General features: G+C 41.6%; 1 protein-coding gene across 1 annotated transcript in view; it reads left to right on the top strand.

Moving 5' to 3' along the window:
- LOC126176792 (splicing factor YJU2) overlaps window positions 1-25,868 on the top strand; it is a 68,875-nt gene extending 43,007 nt beyond the window's left edge. Inside the window, exons 6-7 of the mRNA XM_049923965.1 lie at window positions 12,188-12,338; window positions 25,407-25,868. Of these exons, the coding sequence (XP_049779922.1) occupies window positions 12,188-12,338; window positions 25,407-25,676 (421 nt within the window). The 3' untranslated portion in view covers window positions 25,677-25,868. The remainder of the gene's footprint in view (window positions 1-12,187; window positions 12,339-25,406) is intronic.
- Window positions 25,869-26,790: the final 922 nt, after the last annotated feature.

Raw genomic sequence — 26,790 nt, 5'->3', positions numbered from 1 at the left:
TGCAGTGCGGAAGGAAGACAATGAGGTTCTGGAAGGTTCTGACAGGGATGTGGGGACATGCTGGCTCCAGTACCATGGCCAGCTGCCCTACGTTTCTGAGCTGAGGATCCATAGCACAAACAGTTCAACTAAGATGGTCCCATTGATTCTCATGTGGATTTAAATCCAGATAGTTTGTTGCCACAGAACAGAACCTGTCCCATGACAAGCACATGTTTTCTACAGACGACCTCAAATATGACATGAAGTAACACATCTAGCAGCTCTTTGAAAATCTGTAGTTCCAAATTAATGCCACTCACAAATATTGTGAGTTGAGCAATGTCTGCAACATTTGTGGTTTAGTCAAGGGCTAAAGCTGTAAAAGTCTGGAACTTCTGCTTTAGTTGATTTTCCAAAACCATGTGCAAATTGCGGATCCAATAAGATGCCATTTGCTTGGAGAGGCAGACTCCTTCAAATTTCATAATGTCTGCTGGCGCTAAGCACTCGATGACAGTGAGCAGGCATGATTTCACCAAGGCCCCCATTGAGAACAAAGTTCCAGTTGTTACAATGATGTGTTTGTTACAATGATGTGTACAACTTTGTAGCTTGTTCAAAGCACTGCATCATTTGAATCTTCATTGATGTCAGCAATCTACAGTAGTTGCATAACACATAAGTAATAAACAAAATCAATACAAATACATAGTGCGTAGAAGAAGTGTGTATTCATTTGTTGCATTTATGTATTTGTGTATTTTGCTTCAGATTTACCTGTTGCTGATCTTTGCTCTTCATGTGCCAGTGAGTTGCTTTCTTGCATTACTGTCCAGCTCATTGTACTGCATCACGTGAAGAGACATGTAGTGATGCTGTATATTGTACTTCATCATTTTCAGAACTTTGTGACCGACAAAACACTGAAGCAATCCATCTTTCTCAACAAACAAAAGCTGTTCTTCCCAACTTGGCAAAACTACAACTGGCTGCTTCTAGAACTCATTGTCATCACTGCATCCACAATGAAGCACAGGATGTTACTAAACGACAGGCACATAATGCAGCAGTGTGGTGAAATGGACCCTTTTTGGTACACTACTCCCAGTGCCTGCTCACTGGGCAAGCCCCTGATCATCTACAGTCACCCCTCCTTGTGGGGCTGACTTGGAACAGCCTGCTGTAAGTCACACTTTTGCCTGCAAAAACTGGATAAACTGCTCAGCAGTATGCACCCACATATCAAGTTGCGTACTGTTCTGAAGCAAATGCTTTGCCAGTCACTGTGAATCGGTAACTTCCAAACTAAAAATATCAATCATACTATAGAAATATCATCTTTGTCCCAGAGAGTCCACAACTTCTATTCACAGGAGGGCTGCCAACCAACTTCTCAATTTTATGAACACCAAGCTGTTCTCAAAATGCATTAAATATTCCAGCCTTTCATCCGGGAACAAAATCATGATTTTATTGTTGGTCATTCCCTTGTCCTGCTAAAGGCACACCTCTGGAATGTGTTGCTTATTGCCAGAGCTTTTTGCATGTGTAATTCCAACTTAAAAAAGTGTTGGAAAACACTTGTAGGCATGAGAGTAAATAGCCTTTAAACAGGCCTAGTAGATACAGCCACAACACTGTGCTAGCGTTGTTAATTTCCCATACAGTTCACTTTAAACTGATTAGGGGGAATACAATGTATTGGCTCAAGGCTGCATAAAACCGAGTTCCACGGGATGCTAACTTGATGAGGCCAGGAATGAGGTCACACATCTGATATTATACATACATGTTGGCTGTATTTTCATCATTTACAGCTTTCCCTCCTGTAATTGTTGGTTTTGAGGTATTGCTGTTCTTTTTTCTCCTAGTTTCTTAATTTCAGCGCTTTGTTCTCTCTCCATTATTTGCAAGATGTAGTCATAAAGTTTAATTATCTCCTTGAAAAATCAAGTTGCAACCAGGACACTTGGTGATGATATTAATCCTTCTCTACATAAGCTGTTCAAATATTCAATACCAACACTGACTGATACGATGACAGAGATGACAACAAATATATTTCTTTAAGCAACCAGTTGTCAAAAATGCATATTACATTAGTACAGACTATCCAGGGTTTCAGCCCTCTATTGGTACAACAAATGTTCAAAATGAGCAGCATTAAATTCAGTGCAGAGTCAGTGTTGACATAGTGCAGCACATTATGAGGGATTGAAAGTGTGTGACATGTTCCGTAAGTTTGTGGCAGCTGCAAGAATTGTTTTAACCACAGGAGTAGAACATGCTGTGGCTTTCATGTAGCACCATAGAAAGGTAATGGGGTGAGGTCTAAGAATCACACACGCCAATGTACAGCTCATCCCAGGCTGATGCAGTGATTGATGAAAGTACGGGTTAATGCTGCATGTACTGGTTTTGCAAAGTCCACTGGGGTCCCATGTTGAAACCACATTTCCCTCTGATACATGGAGGTACCTCTTCCAATAACATCAGCAGGTGCTCTTCTGAGAACAGTCTGTGCATAGGCCACCTGAGTCATTGAAGCAACATGTGCTTCTGCAATTGGCAGGGGGTTCATGAAACCTCTTTCAGACTATTTCTCTACCATTTCACTCACGAATAGCATACGGGAAAAACAAACACTTGAATCTTTCTGCCTCAGCTCTTTATTTTTCTTATCTTGTCACAATGATGATGTGATGATTTCTCCCTATGTAGGTGGACACCAGCAAAATATTTTCGCATTCAGAAGAGAAAATTGGTGATTGAAGTTTTGTGAAAAGATCTTCCCACAAAGAGAAGCACCTTTGTTTTAATGATTGCCTCCCTAGCTCGCATATCATACTCATGACACTCTCTTCTCTGTTTCACAATAATACAAAATGAACTGCCCTTCTTTGAACTTTTCCAGTTTTCTCTGACAATCCAATCTGATAAAGATCCCATACCGCACAGTACTACTCCTTGAGAGGGTGGAAAATCGTAGTGTAACCATTTGTTATAATAAACGTGTTGCATCTTCTAAGTGTTCTGCCAATAAAATACAGACTTTGGTTCACCTTCCCTACAATATTATGAATGTGATAGTTCTAGTTTTAACAGGCACAATTAAAAGACACTCATACAAAACTTTTGGCCACAACATTCATCAGCAAAAGAGAAACTGTGGCAGCTCAGGCCAGACCTGAGCTGCCGCAGCTGGTGGTCATTGTGCGTGACATGTGCTTGCTTGTGTTTATGAATGGTGTGTGTCTCTCTTTTGCTGATGAAGGCTGTGGCCAAAAGCTTTGTGTAAGTGTCTTTTAATTGTGCCTGTCTGCAACTTAATGTGTCCTCTTTATTGTAAATAGCAATCTATCTTTTCCTACATCATTGATATTTCTATGTGGATTTTCCATTGTTTCGCTTCTATTTTAAGTTGTCCATAATTGTGACCCCTAGATATTCAGTTGTATTGGCAGCTTTTAAATTTATATGATTTACTGTGTTTCTGAAATTAGCAGATTCCTTTTAGTACTCATGTGGAGACCAACATTTTTTATTGCTTAGAGTCATTTGCCAATTTTCACACCATAAATATCTTTTCTAAATCATTATGCAATTGGTTTTGATCTTCTGATGACTTTACTAGACGGTAAACAACAGCACGATCTGCAAACAATTTACGAAGGATGCTGAGATTATCCCCTAAAACATTTATATAGATTAGGAACAGTATAGGGCCTATAACAGTTCCTTGGGGAATTCCAAATATCACTTCTGTTTTACTTGTTGATTTTCCACCAGTTAGTATGAACTGTGATCTTCCTGAAAAGAAATGGTGAATCCATTAGCACAACTGAGACAGTACTGTATAGGCACACAGTTTGGTTAAAAGCTGCTTGTGAGGAACCCAAACAAGTGAAGTTGACCCTCAAGTTTACTGCAAATTGGCTCTGATAACCTTGAATAACTGTTTGTAGGTTTCCAACAACCCATTAATTTTGGTGCAATGATGTATCAACAGGGTCCTTTATGTTTATCTCCTTCACTTCAGGCGTACTTATGAATGCTTAGTGCTCACTCAATATGCATATCCTACAGCTTGTTGCTTTGCAAAGGAATTACAGACATTGGCTGTGAGTGGGAATTGATTGAAATCAATGGGGAAAGTTGAAAATCTGTGTTGGGTTGGGATTCAAATCCGGGTCTCCTGCTTGCTAGGCAGATGTTCTGACCACTGAGCCATCTGGGGGTGTCATAATGGCAGCTGGATCAAAAAGGTGTCTCTTCGTTTGGACATGTCCAGAAGATCAGACACCTCATATGTACCTTGTTGCTTAATGAAATATATTTTTGTTGTTGGCATTGTTGTAATATCTATCAGTTTGGGAACTGAATTTTTCAACACCCTATATATTAACCTCTCAATGCAACACATTTTTCTCAATGATGGATGACTTGTTGGAAATCTTAATGGTAGAAATCTGTGCTTAGGCTTCTCTTCAACATCAGTTATCATCTTTCTGTAAATTCCTGTTATGCAATAGTCTCTTCATCTGAGGAAGTAGGAAGAAGGGAGTGGCTGACATGTCCAAAGGATAATAATAAGGGGCAGGGGGGGGGGAGCTGAATCAGTATTTAAGGAAGCAGTGTGTGTGACCGTGCCATTTGCAGAAGTATCTGGGACATTGTCATATAGCAAGTGATGACCTTTGCCATGTTCGAAATGCACCGTGACTGGTTTTCAGTTTTTCTACTTTTGGCATGACTGTGATATGTTGACCTTTGAGCACCAGGGTTTCCTGTCTCTTGACAGAGAGATAATCTGCAATTCACTCTTTTCCATTTAGACTTGTTTTGACTTTACTGGAAACAATTGCACCACCTAACCCTCCGGTCATCTAACAGTGGCTCATGTGTTGCCATACACTTCCATCCAGCATTGATTGTTGCAGTATTTTCCCTTCAAATGCAGAGATACAAAAGATCATTATGACTGCTACATGTAATTTACTTTTCTACATTTTGCTAATCTGAATATCTCATCGCACTTTTCACCACTTCAAATCTTAGACTTACCGTATTTACTCGAATCTAAGCCGCACCTGAAAAATGAGACTCGAATAAAGGAAAAAAAAAAAAATTTCCCGAATCTAAGCCGCACCTGAAATATGAGACTCGAAATTCAAGGGGAGAGAAAAGTTTTAGGCCGCACCTCCAAATCGAAACAATGTTGGTCCATTGTAATATGAGACACAATTTAGGTCGAATGAATGGCGATACAGCTACAGTAGTTTGCTTCGAGTCGTAAGCTTAGCAGTTAAGCTTTACCAGGTAGCCTTTGCTATGTGTCAGGCGCTCCGTCCGTATCTATACGGGTACCCTTCCTTTTTCACGTGCTTCGTCTGGTTTGAATCAATTGCTTATTTTGCTTCGATCTGATAAGTGCCGTTTTCTTTGTTCAAGGTGCTTACGTCACTCTAAGCAGAAAATGCATTACTGTACTGTTCGTCGCATTCTGATTGTGCGTGTTTACGGTCTGTCGCCGCTCGCGGCATGGCTTGCTTTTGTGCGCGCTAACACCGCTTACAATAAAAAAAAGAGAGGAAATGTCTCATTAGCGAAACAATGGCAAGAGACTGCTATTTGTTGTTACTTACACTGCTGCTTTCTTTGATAATGATCAACAAGAACCACATAATAGTCTGCGTATGATAGAACATGTTCTGAACGAGAGTTAGGCGAAAATGTTTCTCCGTTTGAAAATCTTTGCCGCCGCTTCCTTAGTACATCAAATTCTGCACAGAAATCAGGGTCATCTTAGATTTAAAAATCTAGTCAGTTGCTGTGCTTCATTTCTGACTGTATCACTATTAGGCATAAGAATAATACGAATATAAACATGACACGATACGTATATTCTTCCGCGTTTGCTGTTGCCTCACTCAAGTTTCGTAGTTTATTAGGCAGACAGGATTTAAATGGGATAGCAGCAAACACGAAAGAATACATGGCAAAATGTTTATATTCGTATTATTCTTATGGTGAAGAGAATACTGCATGTGATTCGCATTTCATCAGGTTCCTATTAGCAACCATCTCTTCTCAGGGGTAGGAAAAAATTCAGAATGTAGAGTTGGCCATATTGACAAACATCCCAAACAGTCTTGCCAGACGGATTTTCGTAGTACATTGAAATTCTGCTACATTTGAAGATGAACAATACGGAATTTGTATTTACTTTGTTGGATAATATATGAAAATGCAGTGGTCGAAACTCGGGGCGGAGAAAAAAGCTCGTCTTCCACTTTTTTTTTAAATTTATTTACTGACGCAGAGGTTTTTGCGCCAGTATTTATCTTTGTGCCTATAAAGCATGCCTGTGTCGCTCTACATATATTCGACGGCAGAAGTCAGTTGTGGCGGCACCTACCAACATTTTTCAGAACTTCCGCTTGCTTTGCACTCGAATCTAAGCCGTAGGCGGTTTTTTGGATTACAAAAAATGGAAAAAAAGTGTGGCTTAGATTCGAGTAAATACGGTACTTAGACTTACCCTCCGCCACACACCGTCAGGTGGCTTGCGGAGTATGGATGTAGATGTAGATGTAGTTTCTCCAACATTAAGTAGTATATTGGGCAACAGGTTTCCTCCAGCAAACTCGATCAACTTCCAGGTTTTCAGCTTCCTCCCTGTTAATGTCTATGCATTGAAGATACTCATCAAAAGCTCAATTCTCACATGTTTTATGCAGGTTTTTGCCAGCATAAGAACATCTGTTGTGCCAGTTGTCTGTCCCACGGAATGAGTTGCATAGGTGGAACTTTCCAGTTGGGAGGAGCATGCCCCAGATATTTTCATGTTTTTCTTAAATAACTAGAGGTGAACTCTGAAGTGATTCCCTTGTAAAGGACATGACCAGTTTCCTTCCTCCATTTTTTCTAATACAAGCTTGTGCTGTTTCTCTCTTATGGTATAAACAGGAGATCAAACACTAATCCACCATTTTTCTTCCTTGCTCCTTGGGTTAATAACTTCCTTTTTAATTACTTTCATAATAAGCAAAAGCTTACATTTTATTCAGCTTAAGATATTCATTAATTTATTGTTCCTTGTATGTGGTATAAATGTGAAAGCATTTGAAAGTGTGTCCGTATGGTTGCTGCCTAACAAATTGGTGTTTTTTGTATATTTATTTGGCTAGTTTTTATTTTAAGCTTAATATTAAACAGTTGTATTAGTACACTCTTTCCAACTTACATGCTGTTCTGTTCGCTCGCAGTATCCTCATACTAAATCAAGATTTGCATTTCATTAAGTACTTTTACTGTGCTGTGATGTTGGTTGACTGTTGTCACAATATTGGTGCTGCCAGCGCCAAATGTTTACATCATCTTCCCTTTATTATTTCTAATTTCTCTATATTTTCACTTTTGAACCAATATAATAGTTAAACAAGTACGTAAATGTATGGGTCAGTTGAACCTTTCGGTACTGGATGTCAACAGTGTCCTTTGAAGTTATGATGTTGTGGTGCGTGTTATCATAAAGGTGCAAAAAGAAAAAGCGTAGGACACCAAAACTACTTTTTTCATTTGTATTAGTTGTTTGGAATGTGGGTTGTGCTGACAGAGTGATTTGTCTCATAGCCAAAGGTATAGCTTAGGTTGAAAATTGCCAGTTTGGTTATCAGTTGACAAAGCCAACAAATGTGAAAATGAAATCTTAGTTGTAGTGACGTATACGTCTGTAGTGTACCTGTGGTTAGGGTTGAAAAGTGACAGTTCAGTTACGAAATGATGAAACAGTATCTAAGGCTTCAATTAATCCCAAGATACAAGTACATTACATAACATGTCATAGAGTGAATTTCATCCAAGAAACTTTCTTTACAGAATGTAGATCTAGCAATTTTTTTCATTCTCTCACCTTGCCTCATATTTGAATTTTGAAAAATAGATGTTATTGTGCCATTGTACATTGTTTATTGTGTGTAACACAAATCCATATTATTCACAGCAGTATATTGTTTATATGATTACAAAAGTTGTTACTCACCATATAGCGGAGATGCTGAGTCACAGATAGGCACAACAAAAAGACTGTCACAAGCCTATCTGCAACTCAGCATATCCACTATGGGGTGAGTAGCAGCTTTCCTTTTCATAATATTGTTACATTCCATCCTGGATTTTCCAATGTTTAATATGATTACAAACCATTTATGAATCATGGCAGCATGCAATAACTTTGGCATTAAAAGAGGGTAGCCCAGTTGCAAAGTGCAAGATTACAGATCCAAAGATCTCATGTTCAAACCCCGGTCATTCCTCTGATTTTTAACTGTCTCTTTTTCACCACCGATAGCGTTTGTTAACGTGAAAAATGTCAAGTTACACCATGGTTTGGAGTCCATTTTCAACTGTAGACCCCCCCCCCCCCCACCCCACACACACACACACACATAACTGGCTTGGTAAGTTAGTCCAAAGATCAGAGGAAGAAAGACATTTCACTTATAATAGGACCGTGCCCAGTAAAGCCCTGTAGTGTTCAAACCATCCTTCGGGTTGATGAGAGCTTTACATAGATCAACATAAACTGTTTAAAAAAAGTAATACTATTAGGACTTTGTACATCACAGTAGCTGAGTAATTAGCAGGCTGACTGCCATACAGAGGACCTGGTTTCAAATGCAGCAACTGCCAGGGATTCTTCCTTAGTTGGTGAGAGGACTGGAACAAGGTGCACTCAGCCTCCTAATGCCAGCTGAGGAGCTACTTGAATGTCTGCTGACCTGACAATGGCCAGAAGTGCGTCTGCAGACCCCCACCGCTCCATACCACATCCACATGATGCCATTGGCTGATGGATGATACAGCAGTTGGCGAGGCCCGATTGGTCTTTCTGTGGGCAGAACAGCAGTGCTTGCTTGCTTGCCTGTTAGGACTTCAGTGTATAGAGAACTAGTCAAGTCTTACCAGTTATTTTGTCACTTTTGAGCAAAAATTGTACACGTGACTTCACACTACAGGTAGCAGCAGTGAAAATGTGGATTTAGGGAAGAACCTCCAGAATGAGTCAGGTCCAAGGAGACACAAGTTTGGAGATTCCAAATGCAAAACATGCAGAGAAAAAGCTCTTGAAGGTAACAGAAAGAAGAAAAGTTCTGGGGCCATTTAGTGATGCATAACAGATGAATAGTAGAACCTGAACCAAAATGTAGAGTAAAAGAGGCCGTGATAGGCTCAGAAACTGTTCATTGAAAACATGAATGGACATTGGGACACTGAAACTAACAAGTAAGGAAATGTGCAGCATAAGCCTGAACAATGTGGTTTCAGTGAAGAGCCTGAGCTTTTTAAGTGTGATACTTCATATACTTTATTAATTAGTGACATTTTGTATCCTTTTGTGGTTGCCCCTATTCAACATCTTTTGTTAATTAAAATTTTAATAGTCTTAAAATGCTTTTCTTTAGTACTACATTCTCTCTCTCTCTCTCTCTCTCTCTTTCTCTTTCCTATTTTGCTGTATACATATTTCATCTAATACAATCTTTTTTTCCTGTATCAAAAAGAAAATTCGATTAGGAAAACTGTTAACTTACAAGACAGGATGAATGGCAAGTACTTACCTTCAGGATGTAAAGTGCCAAGTACTGCAGATAAATACACTTAAAAGTAGAAAGAAAACTGCTTGCAGCTTTTGGAACTTATATGTTCTTTCTTCAACCTTTTTCCTCCCTTCATCCTAATACAGGTGGATCCTTATCCACTTGGGGTTGAGTGACCTGCCCTTCCTTCTCAGCACTGCCCAACCAAATCCTCTTTTCCTCCTTGAAGATGGTACCTACAGTTTCCAAAACAATTTTATCTACTTTCAAGAGTTTTTGTTGACAGTATTTGGAACTTCACTTTGTGAACGTAAGTACTAGGCAGCCACACTCTCCCATTGTAATTTAACAACCTATTTCTCTAGCATTGCACAGCATTTCAACTGAAATCTTCCTCAGAATCTCATACTTGCAGCTTGTTTTAGTTCTTCTATCTGTTTCAGTTAACCTGCTTACTGTTATTCCCTAGCTAATTACAGTTCATTTGAGGACTTTTTAATTTTCTCTTCTACCACTGTCAACATGACAACTGTATTTTGAATGTTATTGTGATCAATGCAGCATATTGAAACCTGTGGTCTATGCAGGATACATATTTTTTCTTGGTGCTACATTTCCCTAGCTATAAATCAGCAGTAGTCTGAAGTTGGAAAAACAGTATATCTGTGTCAGCTGCCTACAACACTTTGTAGTAAAATACTCTTTTTATGCAGTCAAATACTCTTTTTGTGAGTTCAAAGCATAGAGGTTGTTGTGAATTGGCAGGAGCCAATTCACGGAGTTTGGAGGAAGCCGAAAGGCACGCGATTAAGCTCACGCAGGCTGGCGTGAGGTCTGGAACAGGTCAGAGAAATAAGACTAGCAAAACAAGAGTAACTGGTAGAATACTTAACTTTAATCCATAATTGGAGAACATCGCTGTTGTTGATACATAATATAATCTCAATATAAACTGGTCATGGCGCCTTGCTAGGTCGTAGCAAATGACGTAGCTGAAGGCTATGTTAACTATCGTCTCAGCAAATGAGAGCATATTTGTCAATGTAGCTTCGCTAGCAAGTCGGCTGTACAACTGGGGCGAGTGCTAGTACGTCTCACTAGACCTGCCGTGTGGCGGCGCTCGGTCTGCCATCACTGACAGTGGCGACACGCGGGTCCGTCGTATACTAGCGGACCGCGGCCGATTTAAAAGATACCACCTAGCAAGTGTGGTGTCTGGCAGTGACACCACAGAGGTAATGAGGAATATGATGTAGAAACTGTCAGAATCTGGTTAAAAGTGGAATCCAATCCCAGGGAAGGTTGACTGCAACAAGCAGCAAAATGATTCTACTATCATATGGCTCGTTCCTTTGAAAAGTGCTGTGAGATACTACAGTACCACACATGCACATAGTTTGAGTTGTGAACTGACGGTAGTGTATGACACAGTAGTTTACTGCTCCATATGCACATTATGATGTCATTGGTTTGAGTCTTATGTTAGTTGGCCACAAGTGTACCTATGTGCTTTGTTAATCAGCAAGAGATTCAGAACTAAATGGTTTATTAAATATTACATTATAATCATCCCAACTGTGTGACCTTCATCCAATGTGAGAGACTTCTGTTAACATCGAGCTCATAATTTCAGAACATGAGCAACACATCACCATTCTAATTTAGCAGTACATCACCATTGTAATTTAGCAGTATATAACACTGAGTGCATCTTTTACCACCTCCATTACTTCTCTTTCTGCAGTTTTTGCTCTGCAGGGCAGAATTTCCTTCCCATTCCCTATATTGTCTCTGAAATCAGTAAAGAAAAGAGCTCTCACTGTACATCATTAATTTATCCTCCTCCTCCTCCTCCTCCTCCTCATCATCATCATCATCATCATCATCAACCCCCCCCTTCACACACACACACACACACACACACACACACACACACGTACAGATAATGATCGATGTTGTCGAAAATTAATTCTGTGTATCTCTTTACTGTCTCTCAGAATTCCGTCCACTCATTCCCCTTTTTCTTGGTACATCATGTGTGTATTTCGCCACTGAGCAGATACTACAGTTCTGTTCTTAATTATTAACTGTGCATTCTAGAATTAATTGTTACTTGAGTTACTCAGTTGTTTTTCTCTTTTGTTCAGTGTCTCTAATGTCATTATTAACAAGAATTGATGGTGTAGCATCAGATACAATTACAGGCAAACTAAATGTCCTTGACAGTTTGAGAGTAAATACAGGGAAATGAAAGGTAACAGGTTGATAGAAATGTAAAAGACATTTTACAGATATATTACCTCTGTTGATAGCAGTTGCATGAGTGAAAATGTCTGGGACATGTCCAGTTTTGAATGTAATAGTATCTGTGTATCACACAGTAATCTGAGCATACTTGAGAAGTCCATAGTAATGTAGAAAATGATTTTGAACTGGTTCCCAAGAGACCACTCATGTACAACCACAGAAAGCACATTCTAGCATAAATTGAGGTAACCCAAGAAATATTGAGAGCTGTTAAAAGTACCTTCTTGTAGTTGTTCATATTTTCTAGTTTTCAAATGCATTTTCTGACATTAAAGTGTGTAATTTACTTTTATTAGGTCTGTGTTTGGCAAGAAGAAGGTTATAACAGAAGAAATTGTAGAAACTTCAAATATCACGAGCACTAATGTCAGTGCTGGCAACAGTAATGAACCCCCACAAAAAATGGCACGCTACACAGAACCAGTACAGTTAAAGACAACACAGACAGTAAGTTATTTGCTCATGATTATTGTTTTTAGTTTAATGTAATTTCAATGTCTGGTTCTTATTTCCTAAAGGACATTATCCAGAGTTTGAAACATTTTTTCTACTTTTTCCATTGCCTCACCTACTACACATCACAAGAATGTAAGGATTAAACATATGTACAAGTATATGAACAACAGTTTAACCTCAATATTATGAAAAGGATAGATTATAATGTAAATTAATTATTTAGTAATAGAGAGCTGACTCACCAAAAGGCAGAAACACTACGTCGTTGACAGATACATGCACAAAAGGTAAAGAGCTTTGCTTTACTAGCTTTCAAAATGAAGTTCCTTTCTCAAGCTGTAGGAAACACACACACACACACACACACACACACACACACACACACACACACACACACACATTCACTGACATGCACACAAGTCTCCCTATATTGTGCTCATTCAACTGCCAGATCTTACCTAGCCCATGGTGAGTGTACTGGGGTGAGGTGGGATGCAGGGTGGGGTGGGGTATGGGATGGAGAGAGACAGGAGACAGGGAGGGGGTTTGGGGGAAGCGTCTAGTGGCTCTTGGGAGAGTGGTGAGCCATCTGTGGGTTAGCTGGGGGTGCAGGTAGAGGGTGCAGGTGGCAGACAGGTCAGCATGCGATTTCACAGACTAGAGCATGAGATGACAGCACATAACTAGCCGACATGTATTGGGCAGTTGTAACACACACGTGCATGCATGCACGCGTGCGCACGCGCCCACACACACACACACACACACATACACACACACACACACACACACACACACACACACACACTATTGAGTGTGGGGTTTGGGGGGACAGTGAGTTACCTTAGATTTAGGCCAGGGAGGTTATGGGAATCAAGGAGGTGCTGTAAGGATAGCTCCAATCTGCACAACAGTTTGACAGTGGCCATTCATTCTGTTTGACCGCTGGTTTGTTGTCATCCCAATGTAAAATGCTGTGCAGTGGCTGCAACAGAGCTGGTATATAACATGGCAGCTTAGATGGGTTGCGTGGCCTCTGATGGGGGTAGGATAAGTGTGTGGTGGCAGGGGATTGGGGAATGGCATAGAGGTAGAAAAGGATGTTATGGAAGTTGGGTGGGCAGTGGAACACTATTTTGGGAGGGGATGGAAGTTTCTTTGGTAGGATGTCCCTCATTTCAGGGCATCAGGGCATGATGATAGATCATCAAAGCCCTGACCAAGACCATGGCTCAGTTGTTCCAGTCCCAAGAGGTACTGGCTGACAAGGGTCGCTTCTTTGTGGTTGGCTCTTGGAATGGATGTGAGGATCAGGTGTGTGTGGGGATATGACATGGGAGATCTCTTTGTGTATTAGGTCTGGGGGGTATTGCCTGTCTGCGAAGGCCTTTGTGACACCAACAGCATACTGAATGAAGGAGTTCTCATGACTGCAGATATGTCTGCCACGGGTGGCCAGGCTGTATGGGAGGGATTTTTTGGTGTGGAAGGGCTGGCATCTGTGAAAGTGCAGGTACTGTTGGTGATTGGTGGGTTTTATGTGTACTGAGGTATTGAAGGAGCCATCTGACAGGAAGAGATCGATATCTAGGAAGATGTCACAATGGGTGGTGGAGGACGAGGTAAAGTGGATGAAAGGGAAGGTGTTGAGGTTGTGGTGGAATGAGAATAAGTTGTCCTGGCTTTGGGTCCAGATTATAAAGATTTCGTCCATAAACCTGAACCAGACCAGGGAATATGTGGCCCATGAAGAGGTTGGCATAGGAGGGTGCCATGTGGGTTCCCGTGGCTGCGAGGCGATTTTGTTTGTATAGGTTCCCTTAAAAGGTGAAGTAGTTATGGGTTAGAATGTAGTTGCTTAGGTGTACAAGGAATGAAGTAGTGGGTTTGGAATCCACAGGGCTTTGGGAGAGGTAGTGTCCAATCGTGGCAAGGACATGGGTGAGGGATGTTGGTGTATAAGGAGGTTGCGTCTAATGTGACAAGTAGGAACACCGGAGGTAAGGGTGTAGGGTTGTTGGAGAGCCGATGTAGGAAGTGGTTGGTATCTTTAATGTGGGAGCCTAGGTTTTGGACCATTGCCGAGATTCTTTCGGTGGGAACATTGTAACCAGCCACAATGGGGCACCCAGGATTGTTACATTTGTGGAGCATGTAGGAGATAAGTGTGCAGGCTGTTGCTGGGGTGAGTAGAGTGATGGATCCAGGTGAGAGGTTCTGGGAAGGGCTGTAGGATTTCAGCACGGACTGGAGATTATGTTGGACTTTTGGAATGGGGTCACTTTGGCAGAGCTTGTAGGTGGAAGTGTCGGACAGTTGACGGAGGCCCTACACCAGGTAGTCACTCCGTTTCATCTCAACAGTGGTGGAACCTTTGTCTGCCAGGAGGTTGATCAGGTCAGGACCTATTTTTAGGTTGTGTAGGGCAGTCCTTTCTTCTGCTTAAAGGTTGTTGTTCTTAGGGAGGGACATGGGAAAGGATAGTGAGGCCTTGGAATTTACGAATTTCTGGAAGGTGACCAGGGGATGGTTAGGCAGAAGTGTGGGAGCTTGGCCTTCCATGACAGACACATCTGCAGTGATGAGAACTCCCTCGCCCATGCCATATCCCATGGTCACCTTCCAAGAATTCCTAGATTACGACCTAGCCTCACCATCCTTCACCAGGCTCCTCCCTAAGAACAACTTTTTATCAAAAATAAGGACTGCCCTACACAGCCTAAAAATGGATCCTGACCTGGTCATCCTCTCAGCTGACAAAGGTCCCACCACTGTTCTGAGAACCTGAGTGACTACTTGGCAGAGGTCCTCTGTCAGCTGCTCGACACCTCCAACTAAAAGTTCTGCCAGAAGTCCAACATAATCTCCCATCCCTGCTGAAATCCTTAAGCCCTTCCCAGAACCTCTGCCCTGGATTCATCTACCTGCTCACCCCAGCAACAGCCTGCACACCTACCCTCTACATCCAAGAATTCCTAGATTACGACCTAGCCTCACCATCCTTCACCAGGCTCCTCCCTAAGAACAACTTTTTATCAAAAATAAGGACTGCCCTACACACCCTAAAAATGGATCCTGACCTGATCATCCTCTCAGCTGACAAAGGTCCCACCACTGTTCTGAGAACCTGAGTGACTACTTGGCGGAGGTCCTCTGTCAGCTGCTCGACACCTCCAACTAAAAGTTCTGCCAGAAGTCCAACATAATCTCCCGTCCCTGCTGAAATCCTTAAGCCCTTCCCAGAACCTCTGCCCTGGATCCATCTACCTGCTCACCCCAGCAACAGCCTGCACACCTACCCTCTACATGCTCCCAAAAATCCACAAATATAACAATTCTACGTGCCCCATTGTGGCTGGTTACAATGCTCCCACCAAAAGAATCTCGGCCATTGTTGACCAACATCTGCATCAATTGTCCATGACCCTGCCTTACACATTAAAGAAACCAACCACTTCCTGCACCAGCTCTCTACCATCCCCACACTCTTACCTGCGGGTTCCCTACGTGTCACTGTAGTTGCAATCTCCTTATACACCATGCCCATGCCCATGGCCTTGCTGCTATTGAACACTACATCTCCCAAAGCCCTGCAGATTCCAAACCCGCCACTTCATTCCTCATATACCTAACCCTGCATGGCACCCTCCTATACCAACCTCATCAACCTGCTAGGTGGCTTCCCAAAACCCCCAAACCCCTGGTCTGATTCAGGTTTATGGATGACTTCTTTATAATCTGGACCCAAGGCCAGCACAACTTATCCTCATCCCTCCACAACCTCAACACCTTATCTCCCATCCACTTCACCTGGTCCTCCTCCACCCATCATGCCACCTTTCTAGATATCAATCTCCTCCTCTCAGATGGCTGCATCCACACCTTAGTCCATATAAAACCCATCAACCTCTAACAGTACCTGTACTTGGACAGCTGCCCTCCCATACAGCTTGGCCTTCCATGACAGACACATCTGCAGTGATGAGAACTCCCTCGCCCATGCCATATCCCCACATGCACCTGATCCTCATATCCATTCCAAGAGCCAACCACAAGGAAGTGCCCCTTGTCACCCAATACCACCCGTGATGGAACAACTGAGCCATGGTCTTCATTAGGGCTTTGACAATCTGTCATCATGCCCTGAAATGAGGGACATCCTACCCAAGACAATTCCACCCCTCCTAAAGTGGTGTTCTGTCAACCACCCAACTTCTACAACATCCTTGTTTACTCCTGTGCTACTCTCACCCCCAGAGTCTGCCATACGGATCATACCCTTGTGGAAGACCTAGATGTAAGACTTGCCCTATCCAACGACCCAGCATCCCCTACTCCAGTCCTGTCACAGACTTATCCTACCTCATCAAAGGCCGGGCAACCTGTCAAAGCAGCCATGTTATATATCAGCTCTGCTGCAACCCCTGCACAGCGTTTACATTGGTATGACAGCTAACCAGCCGACAGCCAGAATGAATGGCCACCAGCTGTTGCCAAAAACAAGGTGGACAACCCAGTGGCACAATATGCAGCAGAGCAAAACATGGGAGATTTCAATGCCTGCTTCACAACTCATGCCATCTGGATCCTCTCCACCACCACCATCTTTTCGGAGCTGCACAGATGGGAGCTATCCCTACAGCACATCCTTCACTCCAGTTAACCTCCCTGGCATAAACCATAGGTAACTCGCTGTGCCCCCACCCCTGCCCCCATTCCTACCCAATGGTGTGTGTGGGGGGGGGGGGAGGGGGGGGACGTGCATACGTGCATGCATTTTTCTCCTACAGCTTGAGAAAGGAATTTCATTCTGAAAGCTAGCAAAGCAAATCTCTGTACCTTTTGTTTGTGTACCTTCTGTCTTTCGATGAGTCATCGCCTTATTCCTAAATAATTCGTTATTCTCAACCAGAACTTTCCGTGCATTATTATAATGTAAATGGATAGATAAAAAATATCCACTCAGCCAGCCGCAGCAGGAGAATACACACACGAAAAGGTTTAACTTTTACAATCTTTCGGAGCCAGTGCCCCCTTCTTCTGGCAGAAGAGTTAAGGGAGAAGGAAGAGGGGTGAAGGAAAAGGACTGGAGAGATGTAGGGAAAGGGGTACAATTCAGTAAAGTCACCCCATACCCCGGGTCAGGGGAGAATCATCAGACAGAACGAGAAGGAAAGACTGATTGTTGGGGACTGATCCGGACAAGATTTGAAAACCTAAGAGCTTAAAAGTGGAAGACAGGGTAATATGCAAAATAGAGAGTAGTACCAAAACGTAATGCTTGAATTAATAAGATTGAAAAGCGAAGTGCATTGTATGTAAAAGACATGGAAGGGTGGGGGGGTCGCAAAAAATAGACAGGTCAGAAAACGAAAGATATAGAAAACTGAAATGGGGTGAAGAAAGGAGTAGTTATTGTGAAGAAATGCTGAGACAGAAGAAATTAATGTAAATTCAGGCCAGGTGGGTGGTGAGAACCAAGGACATGTTGTAATGGTAGTCTTGACGAGGTAAAAGGCCGAACAGTGTTTACATAATAGCTGGTATATGACGTATCGTTTCACAGGTGGCTTTGATACTTTATGTTTTTCCAGTTATAGGGCTGGAATAGGTGGTGACAGGAGAGTGCATAGGGCAAGTCTTGCAGTGGTGTCGGTCACAGAGGTAGGAGCCATAGGGTAGGGAGATGGGTGCAGAAGGAGCATAGGGTCTGACAAGGATATTGCAGGGATTGGGAGTGTAAGAAAAGCTATTCTAGATGTGGTGGGCAAAATTGCCGACAGAATGGATCTCACTTTGGGGCACAATTTTAGGAAGTCATGGCCTTGTCGAAGTAGCTGATTAATACATTCAAGACCAGAATAATACTGAGTGACAAGAGGCGTGCTCCGAAGTTGTTTTTTGGATGGATCAGCAGTACTGGGATTGGATGTGATGGCCCAGGAAATCGGCTTTTGAACTTGGCTGATGGGATAATTACGTCCTGTGAAGGCTGAGGTGAGAGTGTTGGTGTATTGCTGTAAAGAGTCTGCATCTGGACAAATACATTTGCCTCAGATGCCAAGGCTGTACGGGAGGGAATATTTGACATGGAAAAGATGACAACTGTCAAAATGTAAGTACTATTGTTTGTTAGTCGGTTTAAAGTGGATGGAAGTGTGTAGCTGGTCTTCGGTGTTGATCTCATCATCACCAAAGGTCAGCTACATACTTTATATTGTCACTAATTGATTATTTTTGTTATTATAGAAAAGAACAGATTACTGCTCGCCATAAATGTAACACATTCATGCAGGTGGGCGAAGTGAAAAGCCTGTTATGTATAAGCTTTTGGCCAAAGCCTTCCTCGGAAAAGAGAAACACACCCACATTCACACAAGCAATCACAAGTCCCACATACATGATCGCTACTTCTGGCCAGAGTGCAACAGAAAAATATCAGAACAGGAGCAACAATCTGGAGTGAGGTAGGGAACATGGAGGGATAGCAGGGTACATGTGGGGAAGTCCTGCCACCTCTATACCCTGCGTGTTCTGATAGCGCAGATTCCTCTTCCCCCACCCATACCCTGCTGTCCCTCTGCCTTTCCCATGTCTCTCTGGACTGTTGCTGCCATTCAGCGTATTTCTGTTGCAGTCTGACCAGAGGTAGCGATCATGTGTGCTTTAAATGTGCTTGCTTGTGTGAAAGTGTGTGTGTCTGTGTTTTCAAAAGAAGGCTTTGGCTGAAAGCTTATATGTAACATTCTTGTTGTCATGCCTGTCTGAAGCTCAACATGTCATCTCTACAGTCAGTAGCAATCTATCATTTGTATGATGTTTTTGATATTCGTACCTGGACTTTGCATTGTTTAGTTTAACCACAGTGTTATACACAGCATCTTTGGTAACAGGAATTAGCATGTTTAAAATTTTGTCTATAATAAATTCATTCTTATGGTCTTACTCCTTAATGGAAACAAGAAACTAAGAAAAAAATACAATAATCAATTAATCAGTCAGTTGTGTTTTTGATGTGGTTGTTCATTATGAGTGGATTCAGAAAAATTAACAATCTATCAGTGGGAGAGTCAAATTTTAGGGAGTGTTGACTGAATAGAGTAACATGTGGCTTGGATTAGTGAAATAAAACCATTCTGTGTGATAACTGTAGCACAGTATCTGCTTTATCTCCCAGTAACACATTTATGTGTGATTAATTCGCTCTTGAAAAGTAAAAAATTATAATTCTTGATGATATTTTTGTTCCGTCATTAAGACTACAATTTTTTTTTTCCGCCCTCCAGATGCATTTCCATTTATTGAGGTAAAGCATCATCACTGGTCTGTAACTAAAGATATTTGCAATTTGATTTTTTTTACGATCGGGAAGCAGTTCATTAAAAATATGTTGGTTTTTACTCACAGTGTTTCTGTTTGGTTTCTCTTACTAGACACTGATACTTGTCTAATTTTTCATTGCTCTGCAGAACTATGCATTTCTTGCATTTTACACACCACACTTTTTTACACACTACTGTTTATCATTTATTTTTATACTTGTAGGTGTGTATTGTGTTTTGTGGTGTTGCCAACACAACCTTGCCACTAATACGTCTTTGACCAAAACCTTTTTTTTTATTTAATTGTGTGTTTGTTATTCTATTTAATTATATTGCTGTGCATTTACATACTGTGTAAGAGTAATGAAGTAATGTAAGTGTAATTATGAGACAGTATAGCTAGCCAGTACTAAACTTAGGAGGGGAAATACTTAGTTCTGATGATAGGCACTTGTACTTGTACAAGCAGCTTTCCATTATCAGGGAGGAGAAAGGGATAGGTTAAGGAATGTTAAAAAGGACAAATTACTCCGACCTGTTTTTAGTACAAGGAGAGACAGAGGTCTGGGGGAGGCATCAGAGTAGGAAGTCAAAGGAGCTAAATTTGTTATCTTGTTCCAGCTTAATTTGAGAGATGATGATGCCAGAGTCAGAGGTAAAAATTAATTAAAAGAAAAACTTAATAGTGTTCTTAAAAACTGAGAGAAATTGGGGGGGGGGGGGGGGGGCAGAAAGTTAAACTCATAAAACAAATACTTAAATGAGACAAGACTGTAGTTAATTAGTTAATGAGGATTAGTTGTAGGAGGGTGTTGGGACATGAGGATTTATTGGAGGGCTAGTTCCAGTCTCTGAAATTCAGGGCAACTGAGAGAATTAAGATAGTGTGGTGTAGAGCACCTTCAGCAACTATGTCCATTCATGCACTCTGCCAGTTTAGTGGCAGTATTTCCCATATAAAGCAACGTGCTGAGCCACAAGTTACTTGGCGAATAATGTGTGTGGTTTTGCAAGTTGCCATGCCTTTGATATTGTGGTATGTACTATAGTAGTGGGACTGTAGTAGACAATAGCAGGTGGATGTATGAGGCAGGTGTAATAGCGGCATTGATTTCTGGGGTATGAACCTTAGAGTAGGATAATGGTTTGTGAATGTCATATGATTGAATTAATACTTTGTGGAGGTTAGGAAGATGACAGAAGGCAACAGTGGATGGTGCAAGGAGGAAATCAAGAATAAAGGTCTCTTTTTCAGGGCTTGACGTGCGTTGAGTCATTCATGGCCTCATTGGTGCTGAATGATGAGGAGAGGTTCTGAGGCTTTTTTTTTAAGTGTGAACTGTATTAGTAATAGGGCAAAGGGAGGATACTGTCCAGGTGATTTTTTAGTGGATAAGATCAGAGGGGAGAGAAATCCTCGGAGAGACTGCTGTTGCAGGTGTTCCAGGATTTGGTGGTGAACTAGATATGTTTGCCACAGATGCGTAGATTGTATGGAAGGAAGTGTTTGATGTGGAAAGAGCAACAGCTGTCAAGGTGTAGGTACTGTTGCTTATTGATTGGTTTTATATGGACGGAGGTTGAATATAAACTTCTATGAAGAGGAGCTCAGCCTCAAGTAAGGTTGCTTCGGATTTGAAAAAGGACTACGTGAATTTAGGAAAAAGCTGTTTTCTTTTTCACCATGAGTCCATACTACAGGATCATCATCGATAAATCTGTACTAAGAAAGGGCACAGCATCAGTGTCTTGAAAAATGTTTCCCGTCTTAGGCTCATGAAAACTTAGAAAAATGATGTAAGAAGTGAGATACGCTGGTCAGTAATTGTATGTTTACAATAGTAATCACCATTACACTAAATTATATGCGAATAATAAACAGTGGCCACTTGACATTTGAATATCAACAGTGTATGGAAAAGGTAGATTACTGCTTACCATAAAGACAACACGTTAAGTTGCAGACTAGTACAATTAAAATACACTGAACACATTACCTTTCAGCCACAGCCTTCATCAGAAAGAGAAAGAGTAAAACAAACACACACACACAAAAAACACAAACACACACACACACACACACACACACACACACACACACCACACACACACACACATATATATATATATATATATATATATATATATATATATATATATCTAAAAACAAAGATGATGTGACTTACCAAATGAAAGTGCTGGCAGGTCGACAGACACACAAACGAACACAAACATACACACAAAATTCAAGCTTTCGCAACAAACTGTTGCCTCATCAGGAAAGAGGGAAGGAGAGGGAAAGACGAAAGGATGTGGGTTTTAAGGGAGAGGGTAAGGAGTCATTCCAGTCCCGGGAGCGGAAAGACTTACCTTAGGGGGAAAAAAGGACGGGTACACACTCGCACACACACACATATCCATCCACACATATACAGACACAAGCAGACATATGTCTGCTTGTGTCTGTATATGTGTGGATGGATATGTGTGTGTGTGCGAGTGTGTACCCGTCCTTTTTTCCCCCTAAGGTAAGTCTTTCCGCTCCCGGGACTGGAATGACTCCTTACCCTCTCCCTTAAAACCCACATCCTTTCGTCTTTCCCTCTCCTTCCCTCTTTCCTGATGAGGCAACAGTTTGTTGCGAAAGCTTGAATTTTGTGTGTATGTTTGTGTTCGTTTGTGTGTCTGTCGACCTGCCAGCACTTTCATTTGGTAAGTCACATCATCTTTGTTTTTAGATATATTTTTCCTTCGTGGAATGTTTCCTTCTATTATAACCATATATATATATATATATATAAAAAGAAAGATGATGAGACTTACCAAACAAAAGCGCTGGCAGGTCGATAGACACACAAACAAACACAAACATACACACAAAATTCTAGCTTTCGCAACCAACGGTTGCCTCATCAGGAAAGAGGGAAGGAGAAGGAAAGACAAAAGGATTGGGTTTTAAGGGAGAGGGTAAGGAGTCATTCCAATCCCGGGAGCGGAAAGACTTACCTTAGGGGGAAAAAAGGACAGGTATACACTTGCACACACACACATGCTGCTTGTCTGCTTGTGTCTTGTATGTGTGGATGGATATGTGTGTGTGTGCGAGTGTATACCTGTCCTTTTTTCCCCCTAAGGGAAGTCTTTCCGCTCCCGGGATTGGAATGACTCCTTACCCTCTCCCTTAAAACCCAATCCTTTTGTCTTTCCTTCTCCTTCCCTCTTTCCTGACGAGGCAACCGTTGGTTGCGAAAGCTAGAATTTTGTGTGTATGTTTGTGTTTGTTTGTGTGTCTATCGACCTGCCAGCGCTTTTGTTTGGTAAGTCTCATCATCTTTCTTAATAAATATATTTTCCCCACGTGGAATGTTTCCCTCTATTTTATATATATATATATATATATATAATAGAAGGAAACATTCCACGTAGGAAAAATATACCTAAAAACAAAGATGATGTGACTTACCAAATGAAAGTGCTGGCAGGTCGACAGACACACAAACGAACACAAACATATACACAAAATTCAAGCTTTCGCAACAAACTGTTGCCTCATCAGGAAAGAGGGAAGGAGAGGGAAAGACGAAAGGATGTGGGTTTTAAGGGAGAGGGTAAGGAGTCATTCCAGTCCCGGGAGCGGAAAGACTTACCTTAGGGGGAAAAAAGGATGGGTATACACTTGCACACACACACATATCCATCCACACATATACAGACACAAGCAGACATATTTAAAGACAAAGAGTTTGGGCAGAGATGTCAGTCGAGGCAGAAGTGCAGAGGCAAAGATGTTGTTGAATGACAGGTGAGGTATGAGTGGCGGCAACTTGAAATTAGCGGAGATTGAGGCCTGGTGGATAACGGGAAGAGAGGATATGTTGAAGAGCAAGTTCCCATCTCCAGAGTTCGGATAGGTTGGTGTTAGTGGGAAGTATCCAGATAACCCGGAAGGTGTAACACTGCGCCAAGATGTGCTGGCCGTGCACCAAGGCATGTTTAGCCACAGGGTGATCCTTATTACCAACAAACACTGTCTGCCTGTGTCCATTCATGCGAATGGACAGTTTGTTGCTCTTCATTCCCACATAGAATGCATCACAGTGTAGGCAGGTCAGTTGGTAGATCACATGGGTGCTTTCACACGTGGCTCTGCCTTTGATTGTGTACACCTTCCGGGTTACAGGACTGGAGTAGGTGGTGGTGGGAGGGTGCATGGGACAGGTTTTACACCGGGGGTGGTTACAAGGGTAGGAGCCAGAGGGTAGGGAAGGTGGTTTGGGGATTTCATAGGGATGAACTAAGAGGTTACGGAGGTTAGGTGGACGGCGGAAAGACACTCTTGGTGGAGTGGGGAGGATTTCATGAAGGATGGATCTCATTTCAGGGCAGGATTTGAGGAAGTCGTATCCCTGCTGGAGAGCCACATTCAGAATCTGATCCAGTCCCGGAAAGTATCCTATCACAAGTGGGGCACTTTTGTGGTTCTTCTGTGGGAGGTTCTGGGTTTGAGAGGATGAGGAAGTGGCTCTGGTTATTTGCTTCTGTACCAGGTCGGGAGGGTAGTTGCGGGATGCGAAAGCTGTTGTCAGGTTGTTGGTGTAATGCTTCAGGGATTCCAGACTGGAGCAGTGCTCAATGGATTCCAAGTCCACAATCCTCTTCCTAGTTGGTATATTCAACTACATCCTCACCTACAATTACTTCTCCTTTGAAGGCATCACGTACAGACAAATCTGGCAATGGGCACCTGCATGGCACCATCCTCTGCCAAACTAATCATGGTCCGTCCATCTAGAGGAATCCTTTCTGACTACCTAGAATCTTAAACCCCTCACTGGTTCTGATTCATTGGCGACATCTTCATGACCTGGATTGAGGGTGAGGACACCTTATCTGCATTCCTCCATTGCCCTCAACACCTTCTCCTGCATTTGCTTTTTGGCCAAAAGTTTGTTTGACAGTCTCCACTATAGGGTGAATTATAATACATGAAGTAGCCCTACCCAAGTAAAGAAAGTATTATCCAATAAAAACAATTTTTGTGTCAAATTTTTAATTAGAATGAAAAACACATGTCTGGAGAGAGAGAGAGAGAGAGAGAAGTGAAACTATTTGGAATTTAAAGTAACTGTAGGTAGTTGAACAGCATGTGCCTAAATGAAATAACAGATCAAGATTTATTAGACAGAATATTCACAGGGAAAAGTTTGTAGAGAATCAATATAACATTAAGGAATAAGTTGGCAGAAAATATGCTAAGATGTGTTGAAATTGAGATTCTGGCAACGGAAGACGTGATAAAAGGGATTAGTAATTGTAAATTGTAGAAATTAGACTAGGTATTGTAGTGTATTTTATATGTTCAGTGTAACAGGTAAACAAGATGAAAAGGTTAGAAGATAAGTACAAGCCATTTGAAAGTCAGCTTTATATCAGTTTTCTTGTCTGTGATGTTATAAGTGTATGAGTAAATAGAGCATTCCATGGCTCAATATGCATAATAATAATATCTCAAAGGTATTAATGTACTTATTGAGAAGGAATGTATTTTTTCCTTGAATGGCAACTGACATTGATATAAAAGTAAACAGCTTTATGCTTGGTTTTGTGGATGTTTTGGGGCTGCAGCAGCAAAATATTAGCATACTACAGTTTTTTGATCTTTTTTAACTGTGCATCTTGCCAACCATTTTATATTTTATGATGGTATCCTAAGTAAAACTTGTAATTTGTTTTCTAGACCTCTGTGATGGTAAAGCCAAGTAGTGTTGGTTCATTGAATGCAAAGAAACCACTTAAAGGACTGGTTCGTTTAAAGAGCTCTACTGGAAATGACTCGGTTGCTAACCAAGGAAGCAAATCATTTGTTGGGACAGTGAGCTCAGAAAAGTCAAAATGTGATGAGAAACCTCCATCCTCAAGCAACAAGAATGAAACACAGGCAAAATCTGTTCCGAATGGGCTGTCATTATTGGGATCATATTCTGGGAGTGATAGTGACAGTTCTTAGCCACTGACATGTCATTATAGTGAAATTCGACTATTCTGTACAATCTGTTTTTGTATATTTTATAATAAATGAAAATGATTGTAATATAATTTTACAATTAAGTGAATTTTCTATCAATACTTGACAGAATATTGTAATATAATTGTATACAATTATGAGGGAAGTGTGTTTATATGTTGAAATATATTTGTTTTCTGCCTCACGTTTTCTCAAAATCCATTTCAGAGTAGAACTTCCTTCCCTTCTCTGTAGACGTCATGGATGTCACCTCTCTCTCTCTCTCTCTCTCTCTCTCTCTCTCTCTCTCTGTCCGTCTCTCCACCCCCCTCCCTACACTCCCTTCCCCTCCCCTCCCCTCCCATCCTGTCCCCTCTCTTTCTCTCTCACCTCTTTTTACCTCTCGTCTCCCCTTCTTTCCTCCTTCCTCCTCCCCTCCCCCTTTCCCATTGCCCTCATTCTCCTCCCCTCCCCTACTCCCCTCCTTCCTCCTCCCCTCCTTCCTCCTCCCCACCTTTCATTCCCTGTAGGTAAAACCAATTAATTTAATTTGTATATTAATCCACATATTGAATAAGTATCACTTATCTCTAGATCAAGTTTTACACAGAATGAAGCCATTAATATTCACACTAAAAATATTATCATGGAATACATGTAGCATGTGGAATAAGTGTGGCATGCACGTTGGGATTTGTTAGGACAGAATAATCCCTTCACAGGCCCAACAAGATACACATGTAGAGGCATATCTCACTAGGGGTAAGATAGATACTACGTACAGGAAAATTAAAGGGACCTTTGGTGTAAAGAGAACCACTGGTATGAATATCAAGAGCTCAGATGGAAACCAAGTTCTGAGCAAAGAAGAGAAAGCAGAAAGGTGGAAGGAGTATAGAGGGTCTATACAAGGGCGATGTACTTGAGGACAATATTATGGAAATGGAAGAGGATGTAGATGAAGATTAAATGGGAGATATGTTACTGTGTGAAGCGTTTGACAAAGCACTGAAAGACCTAAGTCGAAACAAGGCCCCGGGAGTAGACAACATTCCATTAGAACTACTGATAGCCTTGCAAGAGCCAGCCCTGACAAAACTGTACCATCTGGTGAGCA

The sequence above is a fragment of the Schistocerca cancellata genome, chromosome 3 (assembly GCF_023864275.1).
Source record: "Schistocerca cancellata isolate TAMUIC-IGC-003103 chromosome 3, iqSchCanc2.1, whole genome shotgun sequence".
Lineage (NCBI taxonomy): Eukaryota > Metazoa > Arthropoda > Insecta > Orthoptera > Acrididae > Schistocerca > Schistocerca cancellata.
Note: the sequence above shows the minus strand (reverse complement) of the source record. Positions and strands in the feature narration are given on the sequence as shown.